We start from the raw sequence: 27007 nt of genomic DNA on the forward strand, positions 1-27007 counted from the left end.
CATGTCCTGGTGAAATTTTGTTACCAATATTGAATCTTTTTTTAAAGTGTATAATTGCACCATATAACAGCTATAAATTTGACAACTACAATATTTTAAAGTTATGGTGGTTAAATGCAAGAAATTCTATTGCAAGGGTGGATCGGTTTCAACAAATGTTGGCAAATTTTAGTGGATAGCTGATTTATGATTTCAATGGTCTAAACTTTGAGTAGGACCTTTTATTTTCAGAGCTCTAAATGACCATTGCATAAGTAACTTTTTTGTATTCCAAGTGATTGGTCAGAGATTAAGTTTTTTATGGACCATCTTTGAAAGATAGTGAATTTGAGTTTGGGACCAAGGCAGCTGAAGACATAGTTGTTAATGGCAGAGTGATTTTAAATCAGATTGAGGCCAGAATTGGGATGAGCGGAAGTCTAAGGGTTAGAGGAGTTTGGAGATGGGGAGGGGCAAGACCATGGAGGAATTTGAAAACTAGGATGAAAATTTTAAAATCTATTATTGCCAGGTCAGGAGTCAATGTAGGTCAGCAAGCACAGGTTATGGCTGAATAGGAATGGGTTAGGATTTGGGAACAGGTTTTGGGTGAGATCCAGTTTGAGGTGTGCAAGATATCATTTACACTGTTTTTGCTGACCCAGAGATGGAACAGGTCTTTTTTAAATTTGTCCATTGCTGGCAAGGCCAGAGTTTATTGCCCACAAGCAGGTGGTGTGATACCTACAACTGAGTGGTTTGCTGGATCATTTCAGAGGGCAATTTAGAATGACCCACATTGTGGGTCTGGAGTTGCATGTAGACTAGACCAGGTAAGGCTGGCAGATTTCTTCCCATGAAGTACATTAGTGAGCCATCTGGCTCACTAATCAGCAGTTTAGTGATAATTAAGATCAGCATTTTATTCCAGATTTATTAATTAACTGAATTTAAATTCCCCCAGCTGCCATGGTGGGATTTGAACTTGTCTCCAGAGCATTTGTTCAGGCCTCTGATTGCTAGTATAAATTACCACTACTGTCCCCACTGTAAACACCAGTGTACTACTGTATGCTGAATCATTGCAGTTGATGGGCCTTGAAATGGAAGAGTATCTTTTGAGAAAGCTGCTACAATGTGTGGAATGAAGGTAGTGGAGTCTAAATGCATTACATCTGCAGATCCATAATAAATGGAAAGCTGTTGGATAGAACATATTACCCAATTAAAACTTTTTGTGCATCTAGCATATATTGCATTATCTGGAATAAAACCTAACTCTTGGAAATCCATACTATGCATACAAGGACTTTGTTTAGTTTCCCCACCCTCTATCAATAGTATTGTCTCCATTTTTGGCAGCAGTTACATTCCCAGCTCTTGAGTGACTGAAGTAACAACATTAGCACTTTAAAAGACTTAACTTTTGTGTTACTAATGGTTTGGCTGTTGCCACTTGGTAAGAATTGATTTCTCGTGATTACCACAGGAAGCAATGTGTATCTCTTGGTAAGGAAAAGGAGTGCACTGTTTAGTTCCACTTCTCCACTGGTCACAATGTATATTTAAATATTTTTACCCCTTATGGATAAGGTCAGTCATAGACTTATTTTCATCCCAGAATAAAACTCCAACCAGATTTTCTTTCAGAACAAAATTCAGATTATAAAACCAGTCTTAACCAATGGAGCAACACAGATCAAAATACAAAAGTTCCCTTTTCACCTTAGCCACCCCCCTATCTCATATGCCCACAGACACACTCTTTAACTGAAAAAAGAGGTTTATTTCTAGTCAGTCATACAGCACAAACAGACCCTTCAGCTATCAAGCACCTATCCATTCTAATCCCATTTTCCAGCACTTGGCTTGTAGCGTTGTATGCTATACCTTGGGAGGGGTTTGGCATGGTAGGCAAGAGGGAAAGGAAAAGAGCAAAAGTGTCAGTGGGACGGCTGGTCTCAACCAGGCATATAAGATGAAATGCATCAGTCTGTATGGAAAGTTGGTTGAACTGGAGAAGGCTTGGAAGTGATGGGTCATAGTCATAGAATTATACAGCACAGAAATAAGCCCTTTGGTCCACCGTATCCACACTGGACATCAAGCCTATCCTAATCCCATTTTCCAGCATCTGGCCTGTAGCCTTGTATAGTACAAAAAAAAAAGTACATTGGCCAAAATACTTTCTAATTCTTGAAGAAAATAGAGAAGGTATGAAAAGATGACAGAAGCCCTTTTTGGTTTGTGTCCCAAATATGTATCGACAGCTGTCACTGGGATCTACCTAGAACAGTTCTTGGGTGATGAAGATCAGTGTGAGCAGGTTTTCCAGGGAAAATGCAGTGATGGGTTCAGGCAGTTTCTTGCACTTGTTTTTTCAGCTTCTGAAGAGATGGAAAACTGGCAGGCTTTTTCAAAGGGCTGGAACAGACTCAGCTCGGTGTTGCTCTCTTGGCAAGTTTTTTCCAACTGGCTTTTCAAGCCATTGTCCATATCACAACTCACTGACAAAAGTGAAACCAAAAACAATGTCATGAGTCAAGCCTTCTGACTCCTATAAATCTTTACCGGTCACTCCTTTGTAAACATCTTTTCCTCAATTCAAAAACAACCCCTGCTGGGTAATTATTTGGAAACTGGTGCCTTCCAGTAATTGTTTACATTCCAGACCTCTGGCCCTTGTAAAACAAAAAACCATGGACTCCTTTGCTTCAACCAGCGAGAACACATTTAAACAGATTTTGGCAATGTACTTTGCTCCTGATACAGATAGTTACCAACACTTGCTGTGTGAAGCTTATGAACACTGACCAGTTTGTCTTGACACAAGTACAAAAAAAGTACACAGCAGGCCTGACACAACTTGAAAAAGATTTAACATACTGTTTGCCTTTGTTCCATGATCATCTGGTCAGTTATTCTGTGACCTTCTGTCCTATCAACACCTTTCTTGTTATCTCTTGCCCCACCCCCCTGTTTTACTTGCTTAAAACCTGTTACATTTCTAATATCTGCCAGTTCTGATGAAGGGTCACTGACCTGAAACGTAACTGCTCTCTGCACAGATGCTGCCAGACCTGCTGTGTATTTCCAGCATTTCTTGTTTTTATTTCAGATTTCCAGCATCTGCAGTATTTTGCTTTTATTGAAAAAGAGGTTAATGTTTTGTAAATCCTTTGAGAGGACTAGCTACTAAGATGTATGTTGTTTTTTGAAAAATGGTGGCTATTTTTTAAATGGCATAGATTTACTCCCTGGGCTGTCTTAGGTATCAACTGCTACATGTGCTGTTGCTTCCAGTTGAATTGAATCTTAATTGGAATCCTACAGCTAGACCCCAGTGATGAGTAAGAAACCTGACCAAGGACTGTGGTGCAGGACACGGGTTGAAGAAACTAGGTGCTGCTAACCTTCAGTTTGTACACTTTTCTTTTGGAGGAAGGGGAGACTGTCCTGCAATTCTGAGAGCTTGTGAAAGTCAGATGTCATCTTTCATTTCCATACTAAAGAATGTGAAAGGTGGTGTATGTGGGACTTTTGACATTTTATTTGGACCATACATAAGATCAGCAGGAAATGATGATCCAGCGAAATTAAAATAAATTGCCCTTCCTAACTAAATTTCATGCAAACCTGAGCTGTGATTTTAGCTCCACAGGATGTTCAATAATAAATTTGGATGCATGTAGTCAGGCCTCTTGTGCATCCCTAATTTTAATCGCTCCACTATTGGTGGCCGTACCTTCAGTTGCCTAACCCAAGTTTTGGAATGCCCTCCCTACACTTGTCTGCCTTGCTTTCCTCCTTTTAAAGACACTCCTTAAAACCTACCTCTTTGATCAAGCTTTTGGTCATCTGATCTAATCTTTTGTGGCTCAGTGTCGTACTTAGTTTTATAATGCTCCTGTAAAGTGCCTTAGGACATTTTACGTTAAAGGCGCTATATAAATATAAGTTGTTGTAGTGGTATGCACAGCTCTAAATGTAGAAAACTCTAGAAAATGTAGAAAGTAGATGATAATTGAATGGTGGAGCAGGCTCAACGGGCTGAATGGCCTACTATTCCGAAGCATAATCTGCAATTAGGTAACTAGTAGTATCCCAGGTAAAGATTTAGGGGGGAAATTTTGCATGACACTGCTGTGCAAACTACATCAATTTTCCTTGTGCAGACAATGCCATGAGCCACTACCTGTGTAGCTCATCAATATCGATGAAGAAATGTGGTGCTGCCTGCCCTAGGAAATCAATGTAAGTGTGTGTAGTGCAAACAAATTTTTCTCCCATAAATCGTAGAGTCCCATTGTTTCTGCTAAGCTAGTGCACCTCAACTTTTATGTAAGTTGAAAGATGTGTTGCCCACAACACTTAAGCTTTTGAAAAGAGCTTCCTCAAACTGCCTTCTCATTTCTCTTTACAACCTGAGCCGCCACAGCCCTCTGGAGCAGAGAATTCCAAAGATTCACCACTCTGAAGAAATCCCTCCTCATCTCAGTCCTAAATGGCCTGCCTCTCATTGAGACTTTGTCCCCGGTTCTAGACTCTCCAGCTAAGGGAAACATCCTTCCTGCATCTACCCTGTTGAACCCTTTAAGAATTTTGTATGTTTGAATGAAATCACCTCTCATTCTTCTAAACTCCAGAGAATAAAGGCCCAGTCTATTTACTATTTCCTCATAGGACAATCCCTCCATCCCAGGAAGTAGTTTGGTGAACCTTCGTTGCACTCCCTCAATGGCAAGTATATCTTTACTTCGGTAAGGAGACCAAAACTGTGCACAATACTCCAGGTGTGGTCTCACCAAGGCTCTATAATTGCAGCAAGGACATCTTTACTCCTATACTCAATATGTATATCAGGAAGAGCGAGAGTCCTAACACTGACCCCTGGGGAACTCCACTACAAACCTTCCTCCAGTCTGAAAAACATCCATTAAATACTACTATTTCCTATCACTGTCAATTTCGTATCCACGTTGCTCCTGTCCCTTTTATTCCACGAGAAATAACTTTGCTCACAAGTTTGTTGTGCGGCACTTTATCAAATGCCTTTTGGAAGTCCATGTACACCACATCAACTGCATTACTCTCATCAACACTTGCTGTTACTTCATCAAAAAACTCCAGCAAGTTAGTTAAACACCATTTGCCCTTAACAAATCCATGCTGGCTTTCCTTAATTAACCTGCATTTGCCCAAGTGACTATTACTTTTGTCCTGAATTATTGTTTCTAGAAGCTTCCCCCCCCCCACCCCCCCATCCCAGGTTAAACTGACTAGCCTGTAGTTGCTGGGCTTATCTTTACACCTTTTTTCTGAATAAAGGTGTAACATTTGTAATTCTCCAGTCCTCTGGCACCACCCCTCAGTCGAAGGAAGATTGGAAAATTATGGCCAGTGCCTCCACAATTTCCACTCCCACTTTCCTCAGTATCCTTGGATGCATCTCATTTTGTCCTGGTGCCTTATCAACTTTAAATATAGACAGCCTTTCCAGTACCAACTCATCAATTTAAAACCCTTCAAGTGTCTGAATACCTCCTCTTTCACCATGACCTGCACAGCATCTTCCTTGATAAAGAGATGCAGAGTATTAATTTAATACCTCAACCATGCGCCATGCCTCCATGTGCAAATCCCCTTTTTGGTCCCTAATCAACCCCACTCCTCTTACCATGCTCTTACTATTTGTATGTCTATAGAAGACTTGGATTCCCTTTTATGTTAGCTGCCAGTCTATTTTCATACTCTCTCTTTGCTTCTCTTATTTGCTTTTTCACTTCCACTCTGAACTTTCTTCTGAATTTTGAACTGAATTCAGCCTGGTTCTCGGTTTTAATATCCACCTGACATCTGTCATAAGCACACTTCTTCATCTTAATCTCTATCTCTTTTGTCATTCAGGGAGCTTTGGATTTGTTTGCCCTACCTTTCCTCTTATGGGAATATGCTTTGACTGTGCCCGAACTATCTCTTCTTTAAAAGCAGCCTATTGTTTTGTCTGCTAACCTTTGATTGCAATTTATCTGCGTCAGATTCATTCTTCCCCCATTGAAGTTGGCTCTCCCCCAGTTAATTATTCTTACTCTGGATTGTTCCTTGTGTTTTTCCATAGCCAACCTAACCTTGTGATACAATGATTACTGTACCCTAAATGTTCCCCGACTGACACTTGGTCCACCTCATTCCCAAGAACTGGGTCTAACAGTGCCTCCTTTCTCATTGGACTGGAAACATACTGCTGTAGAAAATTTTCCTGAATGCTTTCCAGGAACTCTGAAGGGAATATGGTGGATATTGTCTATATGGATTTTAAAAAAGCACTTGAGGCTCATGAATAAGAGGGTTAGTGTCCAATTGGATAAGAATTGGCTTAAGGACAGAAAACAGTGAGTCGTGGTAAATGGTTGTTTTTCAGATTGTAGGATGATAGACATTGGTGTTCCGCAAGGGTCAGTGCTAGGACCACTGCTTTTTTTGCTATATATAAATGACTTGGATCTTGGAATACAGAGTAGAATTTCCAAATTTGCCAATGATACCAAACTTGGAGGACTGGCAAACAGTGAGGATGATACGAACTGCCTGCAACAAGGCATAGATAGGCTAGCAGAAAGGGCAGATAATTGGCAGATGGAATTTAATACAGAGGAGTGTAAGGTGATGCATTTTGGCAGTAGGGATAGGGTAGACTTAATGGTGCAGTTCTAAAGAGTGTGCAGGAACAGAGGGACATAGGAGTGCAAGTGCATAGATATTTGAAGGTGGCAAGACATATTGAGAGAGTGGTTAGCAAAGCATATGGGATCTTGGGCTTCATAAATAAAGGCATTGAGTACAAAAGCAGGGAAGTCATGCGTAACCTTTATAAGCTCTGGTTAGGCCCCAACTAGAGTATTGTATCCAACTCTGGTCACCACACTTTAGGAAGGATGTGAGGTTCCATGAGAATGTGCAGAGAACATTTACCAGAATGGTTCCAGGGATGGGGGATTTTATTTACAAGGTTAGGTTGGAATAGCTGGGGTTGTTCTTCTTGGAGCAAAGGAGATTGAGCAGAGATTTAATAGAAATGTACAAGATTAATGACAGGCTTAGATAAGTTATTTGAGAAAAAAACTGTTCCTATTGACTGATGGTACAAGAACTAGAGGGCTCAGATTGAAGGTTTTGGTCAAGAGATGCAAGGGAAATGAGGAAGAACTTTTTAATGCAGAAAATGGTAATGACCTGGAACTCGCTGCTCATGAAGGTGGTGGAAGTGCAGACAATCAATAATTTCAAAAGGAAACTGGATGCGATTTGAAGGAAGTAAACTTGCACGGTGATAGGGATCGAGCAGGAGACCGTGACTGACTGGATTGTTCTGCGGAGAGCAGATATGGGCCGAATGGCCTCCTTCTATACTGTAAATTACTATGACTATATTTAGCATTTCCAAATGGTTAGTCCTGAGCCTCTGCCTTCATTAGGTGGGGTTGTTCCCAGCCCTTCTGCATTATTTGCCCACAGGATCGGAAAGTTTGTGGAGGTCCAAAGTGAAAGCTGAGGAGAAGCACCAGTACTGGTCAGTCAGAAGGCCCTGAGGCTAATGGTTTTGGCCACAAAATTGTTTGCAGCAACATCTAAATTTGAGGAGTGAAATATTGGTTGCCACATTCTTGCCATGCCCATATAAAAGACTAGGAGGTAGAAATTTACCTCAGATGGTGGTGCAAAACAGGCAGTATCGGATCTGCTGCCCATTGTATGCAGTGCCTGATATTTAATTCCATTGCAGTCAATGGAATTAAATAAGGTCTCAACTAAGTTTGCTACATTAACATGCTGGTTAATCAGGGAAAGATAGTTGTAGACCAGTAAGGCTAAAATGAAATGCCCCTGTTACAGCAGATCAACTGAATACAAACATTTTTTTCTAGATAGGTATGTGAAAAAGATCCATTTCCAGCTAAAAGAAAAACAGGATGCAAAATTTTATGGTATGCAGATAAAACACAGAGAATGACTCCAGTCACAATGGTTTGTATTCGAAATACTGCTACATACAATTGCTATCACACTGAAACTGCAGATGTTGGCACAAAATGTTTCTTGCCCTTAAAGAGCATAATTTAAAATAAAAACAATAATTGGGATTTTTGCTTTCCAATAAATAGAATCTACAATAAAAAGGCATTTATTTCATTTTCTACATGCCACTGAATAAGCAATTATTTAAAGTTTGCTTTAAGACTTATCATTACCTTTCTGCCTGAAAATTCCTCAGTCATTGCATACACAACCTTTATGATGGTATTAGTTTAGTAGCATAACACAATCTGTTTTTCTGAAATGTTAAATTTCTACACAGATGTGTTTTCAATTTTGGTGATGGCTTTCTGGCCTTGAAATGTGTTTTTCATTTTTTAAAATTTATTGTGGGATGTGGGCGTTGTGGGCTTGGTCAGCATTTATTACCCATCCCTAATTGCCCTTGACAACTGAGTGGCTTGCTAGGCCATTTCAGAGGGCATTTTTTAAAGAGTCAACCACATTGCTGTGGGTCTGGATTCATATGTAGGCCAGACCAGGTAAGGACAGCAGATTTCCTTCCCTAAAGGACATTAGTGAACCAGATGACATTTTACAACAATCAACAATGGTTTCATTGTCATCATTAGGCTAACTTTTTAATTCCAGATTTATTAATCGAATTCAAATTTCATCATCTTCTGTCAATGAATGGTTTTTCGTAGCAAAGAACTAGGAAACCAGAATATGGCCTGTTTCAGCACAAGTATAGGGAAAACAAAGACTTACTACAAAACTGGCCTATGATTTCACCTACTTTGGATAACATTTCCAGGGAGAGGCTAAACTATTTCAAAAGTAGGTAATTAATATGGTCATATTATTTGCAACTGAGTATAACGGATCAATTTATTGCAAAATTCAAGGTATAATACACTAATGTTGAAATCTGGCATCAGTCAATCAGATGACGAAGTTTGGCATTCAGCTCCTTCTCTTTTGTTAGCAGGTCATTGCTGTGCTTTTTGAAAGCTTCAAATTCCTATTAATGAAAGAAGAGATTAGAAAATAGCGGTTAGAAAATAGCAATTTTTAAGAAATTTTGTAATGTGCTACTTACATTCAGATTACAATAATGGATGTCATGGATGGTCTGCAGTATGTAACAGAAGATTGTAAAGTAGACCATCGAGAGAAACATTTTAATTTTAGTTCTTTGCTCATTCCAGATTTCTACACATTCACACCTACATCTGAGGTTTTGCCAAAAGAGGGAAGCGATGCAGGACTCTGATATCTTTAGCCAAAGTTGTGTTCCTGCAGTGATTTTATGCAACCGCAATTTTAACTTGCATCTGCCTGTTTAACTTCACCCATAGCATACAGATAGCAGAGCCTTTCTGATTTTCTAACCTGGATGTAGTTCAATTCAATTTCAATTTATTTATTATCCATACAGAGATTCATTTTGGGTACATTGCTCATTCATTATTACATATGAATAGTAACAAAAAGAAATCATATCACAAAAAGTCTATCTTGATTAATATATATATGTTAAAAACTAATTCCAGTACATTAAAATAATCAGAGTCCCATCATGAGTGCATATCCCAGCTCCTGTTAAAAGTTCTTATAGAGAAAGGCACAAATGAGTGAAAGAACCGATTTGTTCTACATCTGAGGGATTGTAGCCTTTACCCTGAATGTATCCAACAGTAATACTGAGACAAGGGGGTGGCTCTCACTGTTCATAACACTCTTTACTTAGTTGATCTTGTGTTGCGTAATCTGTTACTTAGTTGATCTTGTGTTGCGTAATCTGTTACTATTCAGTGCTGCTTTAGGCCTGAGATACAACGGAGATGCAGAACTGAGGCTAGCAAAATACTTAAGGGATGAGTTAGGGCCATCTTGCAAATCTCTTGCCAAAGGTTTTCCTGCCTGCCGGGAAATGAGAAAGGATAGCTGAAAGGAGGGACAGTATTATACTGGGTGATATTACTTTCACGAAAGTATTTTCGATTAATGCTTAAAACCCTAATACCATACTGTACGGCTTACAGGTTGGGTCTTCTTCTTCTTTGGCCTCCTTGTCTCGAGAGACAATGGGAAAGCGCCTGGAGGTAGTCAGTGGTTTGTGCAGCAGCGCCTGGAGTGGCAATAAAGGCCAATTCTAGAGTGACAGACTCTTCCCCAGGTGCTGCAGAAAAATTTGTTTGTCGAGGCTGTTACACAATTGACTCTCCCCTTGCGGTTCTGTCTTTTTTCCTGCCAACTGCTAAGTCTCTTCGACTCGCCACACTTTAGCCATGCCTTTATGGCTGCCCGCCAGCTCTGGCGATTGCTGGCAACTGACTCCCACGACTTGTGATCAATATCACAGGACTTCATGTCGCGTTTGCAGATGTCTTCAAAACGGAGACATGGACGGCCGGTGGGTCTGATACCAGTGGCGAACTCGCTGTACAATGTGTTTTTGGGGATCCTGCCATCTTCCATGCGGCTCACATGGCCAAGTCATCTCAAGCACCGCTGACTCAGTAGGGTGTATAAGCTGGGGATGTTGGCCGCCTCGAGGACGTCTGTGTTGGAGATACAGTCCTGCCACCTGATGCCAAGTATTCTCTGGAGGCAGCGAAGATGGAATGAATTGAGACGTCGCTCTTGGCTGACATACGTTGTCCAGGCCTCGCTGCCGTAGAGCAAGGTACTGAGGACACAGGCATGATACACTCGGACTTTTGTGTCCTGTGTCAGTGCGCCATTTTCCCACACTCTCTTGGCCAGTCTGGACATAGCAGTGGAAGCCTTTCCCATGCACTTGTTGATTTCTGCATCTAGGGACAGGTTACTGGTGATAGTTGAGCCTAGGTAGGTGAACTCTTGAACCACTTCCAGAGCATGGTCGCCGATATTGATGGATGGAGCATTTCCGACGTCCTGTCCCATGATGTTCGTTTTCTTGAGGCAGATGGTTAGGCCAAATTTGTTGCAGGCAGCCGAAAACCTGTCGATGAGACTCTGCAGACACTCTTCAGTGTGAGATGTTAAAGCAGCATCGTCAGCAAAGAGGAGTTCCCTGATGAGGACTTTCCGTACTTTGGACTTCGCTCTTAGACGGGCAAGGTTGAACAACCTGCCCCCTGATCTTGTGTGGAGGAAAATTCCTTCTTCTGAAGACTTGAGCGCATGTGAGAGCAGCAGGGAGAAGAAAATCCCAAACAGTGTGGGTGCGAGAACACGCTGTTTCACGCCACTCGAGATAGGAAACGGGTCTGATGAGGTGCCACTATGCTGAATTGTGCCTTTCATATTGTCATGGAATGAGGTGATGATACTTAGTAGCTTTGGTGGACATCCGATCTTTTCTAGTAGTCTGAAGAGATCACGTCTGCTGATGAGGTCAAAGGCTTTGGTGAGATCAATGAAAGCAATGTAGAGGGGCATCTGTTGTTCGCGGCATTTCTCCTGTATCTGACGAAGGGAGAACAGCATGTCAATGGTCGATCTCTCTGCACGAAAGCCACACTGTGCCTCAGGGTAGACGAGCTCGGCCAGCTTCTGGAGCCTGTTTAAAGCGACTCGAGCAAAGACTTTCCTCACTATGCTGAGCAGGGAGATTCCATGGTAGTTGTTGCAGTCTCCGCGGTCACCTTTATTTTTATAGAGGGTGATGATATTGGCATCGCGCATGTCCTGAGGTACTGCTCCCTCGTCCCAGCACAGGCAAAGCAGTTCATGTAGTGCTGAGAGTATAGCAGGCTTGGCACTCTTGATTATTTCAGGGGTAATGCCGTCCTTCCCAGAGAATCAATGGCATCACTGAGTTCCGATTTTGTTGGCTGTACGTCCAGCTCATCCATGACTGGTCGAGGCTGGGCTGCATTGAGGGCAGTCTCAGTGACAACATTCTCCCTGGAGTACAGTTCTAGGTAGTGCTCAACCCAGCGGTCCATTTGCTTACGTTGGTCAGTGATTGTGTCCCCTGATTTAGATTTGAGGGGGACGATCTTCTTGATGGTTGGCCCAAAAGCTCTCTTAATGCCATCATACATTCCTCTGATGTTTCCGGTGTCTGAGGCCAGCTGAATATGACTGCATAGGTGTTGCCAGTAGTCATTTGCGCAGCGCCTGGCTGTTCTTTGTGCAGTGCTTCTGGCTGCTTTAAGTGCTACGGATGTTAACTCGCTGGGGGCTTTCTTGTAGTTCAACAGTGCAATGCGCTTAGCGGCTATGACAGGTTCCAGCTCTTCAAAATGAGATTGAAACCAGTCTGCATTCCTCTTCGCACATTTGCTATAGGTGGTCAAAGCTGACTCATCGATGGCGTCTCTGATGCAGGTTGGGTGATACACTAGAAACTCAGCAAAATTTGTCACTCATGGAAGCTGAATATTGGTGTGCTTGAAGCAATGTAGAAATAATTTTACTCTCTATCATCTAAAAATGCTTTTATTATTAGAAAAGGAATACATTTTTCTGGCTATAGGAGACAGACACATTTCTACTTTAAAATAGTAGGTGGGTTACTCTTTTGTATCTCTTAGTAATTAGTTTGACTGGTATTCATAAATCTCTCAGCAGGAAACCCAACTCTTTCAAGAATAATGCATGATATGCGATAGCCCAAGTACCAAAAATATGAGGGAGGGTTGTTCAGATTTATAGCTAGAGTTTACTTTACCCTTTCCAAGTCAGCATAAACCTGTTGAGATTTCTGATATTGCTGCTGTAACGCCTTGACTCTGACATTTGCATTTACCACTGCAGCTTCATATTGAAATCTGAAATATAAAGCACCCGTTGAATGAAATGCGTAACAGAGAAATACAACAACTTCTGCCCAAATAATGTGATAACAATCATTCAAAGGAATGTCCCATGATAAGACTCAACAGTAGATTTATGTACGTGCAATTAATTGTATGAGGGATGAGCAACTGTGACTAAAGTGAGTAATTGCATGCCGTCTTCTTTCTAAGCTTAACAAATTTTAATTTTACTTTAATGGTAAAACTTTTCTACTTTCTCCTAATTCCTTATTCACCAAGTTGTACAGCAACTGCAGGCAAAAAAGTTGACAGATTACCTCCCAAGTCTTTGCGCACCCTGCTTTGAAACTGAATCAACTTGTGAGAGTTGTACAAGAGCAGCTTGGTGATGAGATTCAGCGAACACACAGTGGAAAAAAACCTGTACTTTCAAAGCAACTATGTTGCATGCACTGAAATTATTCACTTCTGGTTTCTCATTTTGCATTAACTTTGATTAAAGCAAACCGAAAGGAGTGTATTAAAATATCATAGCTTCATGATAAAATATGAGCTTTTAAAAACATTAATCCATTGTTGGACCTCACATTAAACAGGGTTTGTTTCACAGTTCTTTTCTTAACTTTTTGTATCTTTGTTTTTCTGTAGATCTCAATTTCTCAAGTAGTTGAACCTCCTTTTGTTTGTCCTAGATTTCAAACATGAATTACTTAAATTGGCCCTTTTAGATATGTCAAAGAATAGAATATGTGATGGTCTCCAAAAGAATTTGGGTGCATAGAGGAAAGATTGTAATCTTCCAGCAGTTTATAGACTATATTCAGTCAAGAGGTAATGTTCCAATATCTGCAAAGTAAATACCTCCACCAATACACACTAATGTAAACCAACTCCTTTAGAACTCTGTTCTCAACACTAAAGGCAGTCATAAACATATATACTGTTACTCTCTCCACAGATGCTGCCTGACCTGTTGAGTATTTCACAGCATTTTTTGTTTATGCAAACACATGCCCTGTACAGTTAGCTCATCATAGCATAAATAGGCTCCATAGCTAGCCCGGAAGGGGACATGAATGGAGACATAGGATCCCAGATAACAGAAAGATTGGATATACACACAGCCACTACCTGTAGTAAAATGTTGGAGCATCAATGCAAAATCCTGCACTAAATACAGTACAACTTACACAAATTCTACCCCTCACAGATGGATGAGTAGTAGTGAGTAGGTCTTGTCCCAACTATTCTGGACCACAGAACAAGGTTATGAGGCCCACCAAATAGTGGGAAGAAGACGAGGAATAAATTTGCAGGCAAGTTACAGAAAAATGCAAGAACTTTTGTGTCGTGATAATGGGGGACTTCAATTATCCTGGTATAAACTAGGAAAATAACAGTGTAAACGGCAAAAAGGGAAAGGAAATCCTGAAATGTGTACAAGAGAACTTTTCTTGATCGGTATGTTTCTGGCCCAATGAGGAAGGAAGCAGTGCTGGATCTAATCTGGGGAATGAAGTGGGATAAGTAGAGCATGTTTCAGTGGGAAAAGTATTTGGGAAAGAATGATCATGATATCATTAGGCTGAGAGTAGTTATGGAAAATGACAAGGAAAACAAATGTGAAAACGCTCAATTGGAGGAGGACTTAGTTCAATGAGTTGAAAAGGGATTTGGCCCAGGTGAATTAGAATCAAACATTGGCAGGTAAAACAGTAAATGAACAATAGGAGGCGTTCAAAGAGAAGATCATGTGGGTACAGACTAGACACATTCCCACAAGGGGGAAAGAAAGGGCACTCAAAGCTAGAGCTGCTTGGATGACTAAAGATATAGAGATTAAAATGAAGTAGAAAAAGGAGGCTTATGATAAATGTCAGGTTCATAATTCAATAGAGGGGCAAAGAGAATATATGACAATAAATTAGCAGGTAATAGGAAAGGAAATGCAACAGTCTTTTATAAACATAAATTATAAAAAGGATAGTCAAAGGAAGGGTGGCGCCAATTAGGAACCAAAATGCAGATAATATTGTGGAAGTAGAAAGCATAGCAGAGGTACTAAATGAGTATGTTGCATTTGTATTGGCTAAAAAGGATGCTTCCACTGTCACAATAAAGGAGGTAGTAGAGAAATTGAATAGGTTAAAAAGAGGTACCTAAATGGATGCCAGTGCTCAAAGTAGAAAAGTCACCTGGTCCAGATGGGATGTATCCTAGGTTGCTGAAGAAAGAGTGAAAATTGTGCAGCCTCTTGTCACAATATTCCAATCCTCCTAGATATGGGAATTGTACTAGAGAACTTAAAATGTTAGACCCTTGTTCAAAAAAGCAGAGCGGGATATACCCAACAAATACCGCCTGTCATCCCAATGTTGGTGGTGGGCAAAATTTTAGAGATATTAATACAGGACAAAATTAATTGGTACTTGGAAAAATATGGTTTAATAAATGAAAGTCAACATGGATTTGTTAAAGGAAAATCATGTTTGACTAATTTATTTGATGAAGTAACAAAGAGGGTTGATGAGGGTAGTACGGTTGATGTTGCGTAGATAGACTTTCAAATGGTGTTTTATAAAGTGCTACATAATAGACTTGATAGCAAAATTGAAGATGATGGGATTAAAGGGGAAGTGGCTGGGTGGATACAAAATTGGTTAATGCATAGGACGCATAGAGTGGTGGTAAACGGTTGTTTTTCATACTGGAGGGAAGTGCGCAGTGATGTCCCCCAGGAGTCAGTACTGAGACCATGGAAACAGAACGTTTACAACACAGAATGAGGCCATTCTGCCCATTGTGTCCAAGCCAGCCAACAAGTAGCCATTCAGCCTAATCCTACTTTCCAGCTCTTGGTCTGTAGCCTTGTAGGTACGGCACTTCAAGTGCATTTCCAAGTACTTTTTAAATGTTATGAGAGTTTCTGCCTCTACCACCCTTTCAGGCAGTGACTTCCAGATCCCCACCACCCTCTGGCTGAAAAGATTTCCCCTCAATTCCCCTCTAAACCTCCTACCACTTACCCTAAATCTATTATGGACCCCTCAACCACGGGGAATAGGGCCTTCCTATCCACTCTATCTAGACCCCCTATAATTTTATAAACTTCCATTAGTTCTCCCTTCAGCCTCCTCTGTTCCAAAGGAAACAACCATAGCCTATCCAAACTTGCCTTATAACTAAAATTCTCTAGAACATGGCACCATCCTCGTAAATCTCCTCTGTACCCTCTCTGGTGCAATCACATCTTTCCTCTCGTGCAGTGACCAGAACTACATGCAGTACTCCAGCTGTGGCCTAACTAGTGTTTTATACAGTTACAACATAATCTTCCAGCTCTTATATTATATGCCTTGGCTAATAAAGGCAAGTAGCCCTTATGCCTTCTTGACCACGTTATATACCTGTCCAGCCACCTTCAGGTATCTGTGGACATGCAGTCTAAGGTCCCTCTGTTCCTCTACACTTCTCAGTATCATACCATTTATTGTGTATTTCCTTGACTAGTTAGCCTTCACCAAATGCATCACCTCACACTTCTTTCAGATTGAACTCCATTTGCCATTGTTCTGCCCACCTGACCAGCCCATTGATATCTTCCTTCAGTGTACAGCTTTCTTCTTCATTATTAAGACCAATTTTTGTATCGTCTGCAAACTTCTTAATCATACCCCCTATATTTAAATCAATCATTGATATATACCACAAAAAGCAAGGACCTAGGGAACCCCACTGGAAACAGCCTTCCAGCCACAAAAAGACCCATAGTCAATCACCTTTGCTTCCTGCCTCTGAGCCAATTTTAGATCCAACTTGCCACTTTGCTTTGGATTCCGTGGGCTTTTACATTCGTGACCAGTCTGCCATGTGAGATTTCGCAAAAGCCTTGCTAAAATCTATATAGACCACATCAAATGCACTACCCTCATCGACCTTCCTTGTTACCTTCTCAAAAGATTTAATCATGTTAGACCTTCCCTTAACAAATCCGTGCTGTCTTTGATTCATCTGTGCCTTTCTAAATGAAGATTTAAGCTGTCCATCAATTTTTTCAAATAATTTTCCAACCACTGAGGTTAGACTGACTGGACTGCAATTACACTGACTATCCCCTTTTTTCCCTTTTAAACAATGGTATAATGTTAGCTGTCCTCATTTAGTCCGGGCCTGGGGATTTATCCATTTTCAAAGATGTTAAATGCTTTAATACTTCCTCTCTATGTTAATTTCATTTAATATTTTACATTCCTGCTCCTTGATGCAATGTCTGTATCGTTCCTCTTTGTGAAAACGACGCAAAGTATTCATTAAGAACCATACCAATGTCAACTGCCTCCGCATACAGGTTCCCCTATGGTCCCTAATAAACTCTACTCTTTTTTTAGTTATCTTCTTGCTCTTTATGTATTTATAACAAATCTTTGGATTTTCCTTGATTTTACCTGCTGATATGTTTTCATGCCCTCTCTTTGCTTTCCTAATTTCCTTTTTAATTTCACCCCTACACTTTTTATACCCCTCTAGGTTTTCTGCAGTACTGAGCCCTCAGAATCTGTGATAAGTTTCTCTGTTATCCTTTATCTTCTCCTTTAAGCCACTCAGCCAATCATGCCTGTGTCAGCCAAAAAACAGCTATTCAGCTTAACCCTTTTTTCCTGCTCTTGGTCCACAGCCCTGCAGGCTACAGTACATCATGTGCATATCCAAGTACTTTTTAAAAATGTGATGAGGGTTTCTGCATCTACCAACCTTTCAGACAGTAAGTTCCAGAACCTTACCACCCTCAGGGAGAAAAACTTTTCCTTAATTCCCCTCTAATCCTTCTACCAATTGTTTTAAATCTGTGCCTCTCTGCTAAGGAAAATAGGTCCTTGCTATCCATTCTATTGAGGTCCCTCATAATTTTGTACACTGGTGTTTTTGATAAAGTCCACAGCTCTCGATTTTTTTGGACCTTCTCAAAATATTATCACAGCCCTGCATATTTTCTCAGTCTCTTCGATACATATTAATGATATGGACTTGGGTATACAGGGCATAATTTCAAAATCTGAATATGACACAGAACTTGGAAATATAGTAAACAGACTAATAATCCACAGACATGTGGCAAATGAAATTTAACACAGAAGTGTGAAGTGATTCATTTTGGTAGGAAGAACAAGGAGAGGCAACATAAATTAAGTGTTACAATTTTGAAGGGGAGAAGGAACAGAGGGACATGGGGATGTAAGTACATAAGTCTTTGAAGGTGGCAAGACAAGTTGAGAAGCTTGTTAATGCCTCTAACGATAAGGATACAATTCTTTAAGTACAAAAGCAAGGTAGTTACGCTACACTTTTATAAAACTCTGGTTTAGTCTCAGTTGCAATTTTCTTTTTATTCATTCTTGGAATGGGAGTGTCACTGGCAAGGCCAACATTAGTCCCCATCCCTAATTGCCCTTGAGAAGGTGCTGGTGAGCTGCCTTCTTGAACTGCTGCAGTCCATGTGGTGTAGGTACATCCACAGTGCTGTTAGGGAGGGAGTTCCAGGATTTTGACCTGCCAACAATAAAGCAATGGTGACATAATTCCAAGTCAGGATGGTATCTGCCCTGGAGGGGAACTTGCAGTGGTGGTGTTCCCATGTGTCTGCTACCCTTGTCCTTCTAGGTGGTAGAGGCCATGAGTTTGGAAGGTGCTGTCGAAGGAGCCTTGGCTGGACACCACATTTTAGGAAGGGTGTCAAGGTCTTAGGTGCAGAAGAGATGTAATAGGATGGTACCAGAGTCGAGGGTATTCAGTTATGTGAACAGACTAAAGAAACTGGGGTTGTTCTGCTTGGGGCAGAGAAGGTTAAGAGGAGATTATAGAGGCGCTCAAAACCATGAACGGTTCTGATAGAGTAAATAATGTCATGAACATGATATGCTGAATAATGATTTTTAATTCATCAGCTGGAAACCTAAATTAAACTTTTCTTAAAAAGCTGCAAACCTAAATTCAAATTTTAAAAAGAAAGCAGCTAAGATAGCCACTGCAATTTGCACTGAAATACCTTACATTCCAAGGTATTGAGGTGGACATGCAAGCCTGAATAGCCCTCATCCAGAACAATGGCTAGAGCAGTTTGAATGCTACCTGATATTGACTTTATTAGCAAGACATTCAAAGCCATCTTGGAACTTTTAAAACTAGTGGAGAGGAACATTAAAGGGTAAACATTGAGACAATGAGACCTGAGAGAGATTGGAATTCTTAGTCTTGGATCTCACTAAAGTGCAAAAGTGAATACACTGGGACAGTCATGTGACAGTCTCTCCATCTGTGTGAAAACTTGTGAGTTTCTTTTGGACACATCAGACAAGCTTCTGAGAGTTAACTGGCGCAGGACCCAAGTGGCTTGTCTCTCTCTCTTTCTCTCAGTAACACTAAGTTTTGAACCCTGCCTGTGGGCTGCAAAACATCCAAGTCTATCATTGTTGCAGACAAAGACTCTGGGGAGAAAGCCATCTACATCCCTGTCTCCAAGAAAACCCTGAACCAGGTGGCTCTCTACCAGCCAGAAACTTCAGGTTTACAAGTTCAGCCAGCAAACAACTGAATTACAAGACTTCACAGACAGTATGTTATTTTATTTGTTCTGAATTCTAATCCAACTAACTATCCTTCTTCACTCTGTAACCTATTTGTGTGTGTGTGTGATTCTCGTATTTGTGTGCGCGTGAAAGTCGGAGTGTAGTTTAGTATTTTACTTAGATCGGGTTTTGATTTTCCGTACAACAAACTAACCACTTTCTTGTTTAAACCTGTCCGATTGGTTCATAGCATCTAAATGGGTTACTCACTGAATTGGTAAGCACATTCACTGTTCAAAAGAAATAAACCCTGTTGTGGTCAAACAAGGAGAGGGACAAGAGGGAAGCTTTTCGACCCCTTCTCACCTGATTGTAACAATAAGGAGAAACTGTTTGCAGTGGCAGAAGGAGGAGTAACCAGAGGACACAGATTTAAGGTAATTGGCAAAAGAGCCAGAGATGACATGAGGGGAATAAAAATTATGCACTGACTTGTTATTATCTGAAAAGGACTGGCTGAAACAGTAGATGGAGCAGATTCAAAGTTAATTTGCAAAAGGCAATTGGATAAATACTTAAAGGGCGATGGGATAGAGCAAGGGGAGTAGAACTAATTGGATAGATCTTTCAGTGAGACAATGCAGGCACCATGGGCCAAATAGCCGCCTTCAATTCTGTGTCATCTGTTACGATCGAGGCGGGCGCAATGCACTGTCAGTTCAGTCCTACCACTGCACAGGCTGCAGCATATGCTTAGAGTCTTCCCACCCCATTGGAAAACAGCTAAATTAAACACTCTAGTATCCGCCCCCCCCCCCCAGAATAAAACAGACTAAACCAGGTATCTTTAGACAACAACAAATTAACTATTTATTAAAAACTAAATCTTAAACATTATTAAGATAAATCTAAGTCTAAAGACCTTATAACTTCATATTTTAACCTAACTCGCCCATTCACATGCATAGGGCTGAATTTTATTGGGGCGCCGCCGTCTGCGGCGGCACCCTTTGAACTCAGCGTAGTGCCCCCATTTAGTGGCCGCCACAGAGCGACCACGATATTACGTGGGGAGAGGCGGGACATTCGGTGCAGTGAGGAACCCTTTGACAGCTGTGCAGCAGGTGCTGGAGCCCTATTTTAAGCGTCCCAGCACCTGCTTCCTGACAGCTGTCAAAGAATACTTAACTGACTGTTGAAGAGTGGGGCTGCTGTCAATCTGGCAGCAAAGCAGAAAGCGCTGCAGAAATCCAGCAGGTCAGGCAGCATCTATGGAGAGAGAAGCAGAGTTAACGTCCAAGTTCACAGACTAGAAAGTTAACTCTGCTTCGCTCTCCACAAATGCTGCCTGACCTGCTGAGTTACCCCAGCACTTTCTGCTTTGCTGCCACATACTTACCCTGCTGTGTCCCAGTGTCCCATGAAGTTGCAATCCTCTTCTTTCACTCAAGTGTAACATTCCTTCTTGTAGGGTGAATAATCTTAAATTTGCACATTCCAGGACGTGAGACTTAAATACACCATTAATGGTATTACAGAGGTTTACAGAGAACACACTGACACAAATGGGAATGCACAGGTGTCACAGCAATGTAAATACATCTTTCACTCCATGTTCCTCACCAACATGTGTGTCCTTTTCTCTGTGCGAATGATATGTGCCAGCATGTAGCGCCAATGTCACATCCCTTTGCACCGTTGGCCCTTCAGAAGAGCCAAAGTATGCAATATCATTGCCATGCCACCATTACATATGAGTGTCTCCACGGATGCAGTGACATGGACATTGGTTCAGTCAGCTGCTGCCTCTAATGGTTTACACATGGATACTGCAGATGTGGACTGGTGCACAGCATGTGAGCAAGGGTGATGTGTGGCTTGCAGTGCTCATGTCAGTTCCTATGGAGCAGAGAGTTTTTGTCTGATAAGCCACTTCTGTACATCCCTACCTCACTGCTAGCCCTGCGTGCAGAGCCTGGGTACCATCTGCCCTCCCATGCATCTTTCATATTGTAGGTCGTCAGTATCCTCATAGTCCGAGGAGGAATCCTGTTGATGTCTCTCATCATCATGACAGGCCTGGCCCCTATTGGGTAAGTAGTTGTGCAGAGCAGCAAAGAAAGGTGCTGGCCTTTTCAGCCCATAGTACAGGGCATCACCCTATCCATACGGGCATTGGAGGTGCTTTTTCAGCACATTCCGATCTCCTGCTCGATGGTGGCTCATGTAGCTCAGTGGCTGGTGTTGTATCTCTCCTCTGCAGCAGTGGTGGAGTCTCTCACTGGTGTCAGGAGCCATGTCTGCAAAGGATAGCCCTCATCTCCAGGAAGCCACCCGTCCATCTGAGCCAGTTCAGTGAACAGCGGTGGCAGCTGCGACTGGTGCAAGACCCAGATGTCATGGCAGCTGCCTGAGAAGAGGTCACACATTCACTGCAAGCATCTGCAGTGTTTACATACCGGCTTCACCTTGATTTAGAGGGCTCCTTTAATGGTGAAAACTGCAGGTGGTAGCCTGGCAGTAGGCCTGATGGCCACGTGAGTGCAGTCTATGAACATTACAACCTATGGTTCTCCGGCAATGGTGCCAGAACCAAAGGCCCTCTGGGCCCGGCTGAGAGGTCCGTCCTGAAGCGGACATACTCACTGGCCCTCTGGTGCAGGGCATTGGTGACCTCCCTGATGCAGCGGTGCACTGCTGACTGTGTGACCCCACAAAGGTCTCTGTTGGGCCCCTAAAAGGCTGCAGAGGCATCAGGCTTGAGAACCGCTGCCACTATGAGGAACAAAGACATGGGATGTCCACCAGAGCCCATGGGCTGCAGGTCATCCTTAAGCAGGGCACAGAGACGTGTCACCGCCCTCTCTATATGTGCAATCTCCTCGACACTGGTGTTCTGACATCAGATGGCATGTCATGTGGGGCCTCTGGATGCACGGCAAACGTAATGGCGGGCTCCCCTTGGGGGTTGCTGCTCACGAACGGGGGCCTCTACGTGGATCGCACCCGACTGTTGATATTGCCTCTGACGCATAGGAATCCTCACGTGCTGAGGATCACACAATGTAGGATGAGCCATACCTATTTCCACGTGATAAATAAAGTTGAACCCTGCATGCATTCGAAGGTTCCTAACAGGGCATGGATTGGTCTTGACGGGTACATCAACTGCTTTCCTAGATCAACTATGTGGCATGCCATGGCATTGCCCATCCTGGCCAACACTCAGCGTGGCACATGACCACATCAAGATCCTACCAGCTGAATCGACTGCCCCATAAAACCTTAATGCTCCTACCCTTTCCGGCACCCTCCCCACATATAGGGTGCCTAGTATGCCATTGCCACAAACACAGAGCGTACACTGTTAGTGGACGGATGGAACACGGTACCTCCCTTTATGCCAGAACACCTTTCCCTCCAGTAATCCCAGGCCCTCTCTCTTTCAAAATGCAGAGTGCGACCCCTGTGTATTCCCGCCCCCCTCCCTTTAGGAATGCAGTTAGACCCCGGCATATCCCCCTCTCCCTCCTCCTTTAAAAATGCAGAGTGCGACCCCTGTGTATCTCCCCGCTCCCTCCAGGAATGCAGAGTTAGACCCCTGTGTATCCCCCCCCACCCTCCTCCCTTTAAGAATGCAGAGTGCGAACCCTGTGTATCTCCCCCCTCCCTCCCAGAATGCAGAGTTAGACCCCTGCATATCCCCCCTCCCTCCTCCCTTCCGTAATGCAGAGTGAGGACCCTGCCGGCTTTTCAGATCGTGAACGGGACAGCACGTGACAGCCGCCCGTTCAATGAAAAATCCGGTAGTGGCGGTGGAGAGGCGGTGGGATGCATAATCAGCATAGGTAAGTAATCATTACCATATGTTGATTGTGGTGCCGCCAACGTGCGGTAGGGTGGGGGGCGCACTGAGGTCCCACCGCCGCCGATAAAATGCGGTGGGCCCGTCTCAACATTGTGCATCGAGGCGGGCCTTTCCCCGCAGCATTTTACCAGCCCCTGAACCGTGACACGCAGCATTGAGGGGATGGTAAAATTCAGCCCATACACTCAAAAATCAATGGTTAACCGTTTTTTAAAAAAAGAATGGTGTTTTAAAAATTAGCTGTTTCTTAAAAATAAATAAATAACTGGGTTACAAGTCTTTGTGGGTTACATTCCTGATGGGTGAGGTATTCTAGTGTAAAAATAATCAAATGCCACTCGAAGTCTCCACGCGGATTTGATGAAACAGACCTTCAATAGATAGGCATTCAAAGCACTTCACCTGCAAGAGGCGTCAGTTCTTTATACAAGGAGTATAGCAATGGGTCTACTCGGATTTTAAAACTGACGGTCTCTCAGTTGAAACTTTACTGCGAATTGCAGAAAACACAACCAGTCAAGAGAGATTCAATCTTGAAGCAAAGACTTCTTGGATTGGAAGTAAAGAAAAGGAATTTTGCTACCTCCAGCAATACAAATGGTCTCTCAAAGGGTTTTTTCCTCCTTAGGCAGTTAGCATGGCCTGTAACTCACTGTAGAATTTCTGCTGAGAGAAATAGGCAGCTCCTTTCTCCAGCAAGTATGCTTCGCTGTTGCCTCTCTAGTTCAAAACTGGTTTTAGCCAGTTTTTACACACTGTTAAATTGAAACATTACACCATGTGATCTCCTCACTCTCCTGCTGTTGCCTAGGTAACAAGTGCAGCTGTGGCACACTGTTCTCAGAAATCTAAAACTTCTCTCTCTGTCTTTAAGGTACACTGTTTTTAAGAGACTTAAAAGCACACCGTTTCAAACAGAGGAGAAAAAAAATACAGTTCTGTGACACATTCTAAAATTATCTAAGCATGATCAATCTTCCCTGATCCATGCCCCTGCCCAAAAAGGAGATTGATGATGATCATCATTGCATAGGCCAGGGTTGTCTAACCTTTTCACATGGGAGGCCGCATTACAATTTTTGTCCGATATAAGGGGCCGCTGAGCAAATTTCGGAAATATAAGATATTTGAAATTTATTGTACTATTAACCGAAACAACAACAAATGTGCATTTTTGTGGAGATGAAGAAGCTTTAAATGGAAAGACTAATTTTCTTACGTTCTCATCGATGAAAGGTCACAGACCTGAAACGTTAACTCTGCTTCATTCTCCATAGATGCTGCCTGAACTGCTGAGTGTTTCCAGCACCTTCTGTTTTTATTTCAGATTTCCAGCATCTGCAGTATTTTACTTTTATTATAGGAGTGACTGTGATGGTGTTTTGACACCTCTCATTCCTGAAAAAAATGGTGTTGATTTTCAATCTGGGCACGGCAACCAATGGCAGTGTCCATTTTTTCAATCTGGGGGCGACAACCAATTGCAGCATCCATTTTTTTCAATGTGGGGACAGCAACCAATGGGTGCATCCGTTTTTGCAATCTGGGGATGGCAACCATGGGGTGGCAGTGGCGTACTGCTTTTGTCACTGGACTAGTAACCCAGAAACCCAGTTATTGCTCTGGGGACATGGGTTCGAATCCCACCACAGCAGAAGGTGGAATTTGAATTCAATTAATAAATCTGGAATTTAAAGCTAGTCTTATGATGGCCATGAAACCATTGTCGATTGTTGTAAAAACCCATCTGGTTCACTAATGTCCTTTGGGGAAGGAAATCTGCTGTCCTTACCTGGTCTGGCCGACATATGACTCCAGATCCACAGCAATGTGGTTGACTCTTACATGCCCTCGAAGTGGCCTAGCAAGCCACTCAGTTCAAGGGCAATTAGGGATGGGCAATAAATGCTGGCCTGGCCTATGATGCCCACATCCCATGAATGAATAAAAAAAACCAATGGGAGCATCCAATGGGAGCAATATGGGCCTGCTAAACAATGCAATGAATCGAACAGCATGTTTTGTTAGATTTGGATAGGATTATGTGGGAATGTACTGATGATGAAATGCAAGAAGGTCATGCTCTGTGAAAGCTCTCTTCATGTCACTGCATTTTGGATCTCAATTAGTTCATGTTGTGCCATGTCCTGAGCATCAGCAGCATCAGTTCCAAACGTATCTGTGAACAACTTCATTTCATCATCATGTTCCCTGAAATCCGAAAACCTTAGTCTGAATTTGTCTCTCAAGCTGTGGATCAGTGCAGAATACTTTCCATGGTTCACGGTCTCAGCATGTCTTGTAGATAGCATTGTGAATTTCACAGCTCTCTTCATATTCAGCTGTTTCTGCATCAATTCTAACGTCTGTACAAACGCATGGACATGCTCATACAGTTTGTGCACAAGTTGATCCTTTCCTTGCAGTTCACATTCAAGACCCCTTCCCCATTCCATTCTGTGAGGACACCTTCCCCGCACCCCCCACACCCTCCCCCCACCCCGATGCTTGTGAAAATGCACAAAAAGACCCGAGGTGCAGTTACCTAAAGTTAAAATTCACTCAAATAAACTTAAACACAAGCTGAGCCCTCCCTCCGTCCGGCTCGGGTGCTCACCCCTTCGCCTCCGTGTCTTCCCCCTGCAGAGTCATAGATTTCTCCATTTAGCCTCTTCCAACGTCACAATGCATTCAACCTACCCCACCTCCGTTTTGTAATGGGTCACTTGATTGAAAAGGGACGCTCCTATTGGTTGGCGACACCACAATGAAAGACTGACGCACCCACTGGTTGCCGTCCTCACATTGAAAAAAAATGGATGCTCCCATTGGTTGCCATCACCAGATTGAAAAAACAGATGCACCCATTGGTTGTTGTCCTCACATTGGAAAATGTGGATGCTCCCATTGGTTGCTGCCCCCATATTGAATAAATGGACACCACCATTGGTTGCAGTGCCCAGATTGGTGAGTGGCCCCCGAAATGCAGTGGGAATGGCAGCCCCCGGATCGGACCAGAGAGCTGCACCATGCTTGGCGGGCTGGATGGAAACCCTCTGCGGACCAGATTGTGGCCCGCGGGCAGTAGGTTGGATAACCCAGGCATAGACTAATACTGCTTCTTGCTGCAAGAAGTAACAGCTACGTATCTGTGGAACCTCAGAGCAACTGATGCTGGGCCTCTGGTTTAAACTGGAAAAGGATGAAGTCATCTTGGTTTCCTGGCATTATAAAACTATCGAAGGCCAGACTGATGGAAGAGGGGCAGGTCCTGCTCGTTAATATCATTATCCGAAGTACTACTGAGGTTGTATAATTGTATATTGGTATATACATAATATCAACTGACTTATCAATGTATACTTCTGCAAATGCCATATAAGCAAATTTAGAACTGTAGTAGTATATAAACCAGTGTAAAATTCTGTAAAAGAAGTTTAAAAAATGTAATATTAATCAATGTTTGGCTCACACTTAATAGCCTTTCCCTGTTGTCTTACCTTTCTTCTGCATCTTTCTTTGCCTTTTCTGCTACTCTTAGTTTCTCCTCAAGTTGCTGAATATCCTTTTGTTTGTCCTATATATTTCAAAAAGTCATAGTGATGCAGATATTGGACTTCTACAAATGACAAGTAAAGTTCCCTGTTGCATCCACATATATCTCCAGATCAGCAAGAATCACTTCTAAAATAAAAACAATTTCACATTCTAAGCCAAAAACGTTTGAAATGCTGGGGCTAACCTCGAAAAAGATAAAGAACCACTGGTGTGACCAAAGCTAGCCCTATTATGTATATGAACAGGAA

At 42.3% G+C, this 27007-nt stretch overlaps 1 protein-coding gene across 1 annotated transcript in view; it reads right to left on the reverse strand.

The window, feature by feature from the left end:
- Window positions 1-7991: 7991 nt before the first annotated feature.
- The window catches only part of zgc:172182 (coiled-coil domain-containing protein 89), a 32429-nt gene continuing 13413 nt past the window's right edge, over window positions 7992-27007 (reverse strand). Inside the window, exons 5-7 of the mRNA XM_068034521.1 lie at window positions 26702-26778; window positions 12683-12782; window positions 7992-9037 (exon numbers count right to left, since the gene is read on the reverse strand). Coding sequence (XP_067890622.1) covers window positions 8951-9037; window positions 12683-12782; window positions 26702-26778 — 264 coding nt within the window. The 3' untranslated portion in view covers window positions 7992-8950. The remainder of the gene's footprint in view (window positions 9038-12682; window positions 12783-26701; window positions 26779-27007) is intronic.

This window comes from Heterodontus francisci, chromosome 7 (assembly GCF_036365525.1).
Source record: "Heterodontus francisci isolate sHetFra1 chromosome 7, sHetFra1.hap1, whole genome shotgun sequence".
Lineage (NCBI taxonomy): Eukaryota > Metazoa > Chordata > Chondrichthyes > Heterodontiformes > Heterodontidae > Heterodontus > Heterodontus francisci.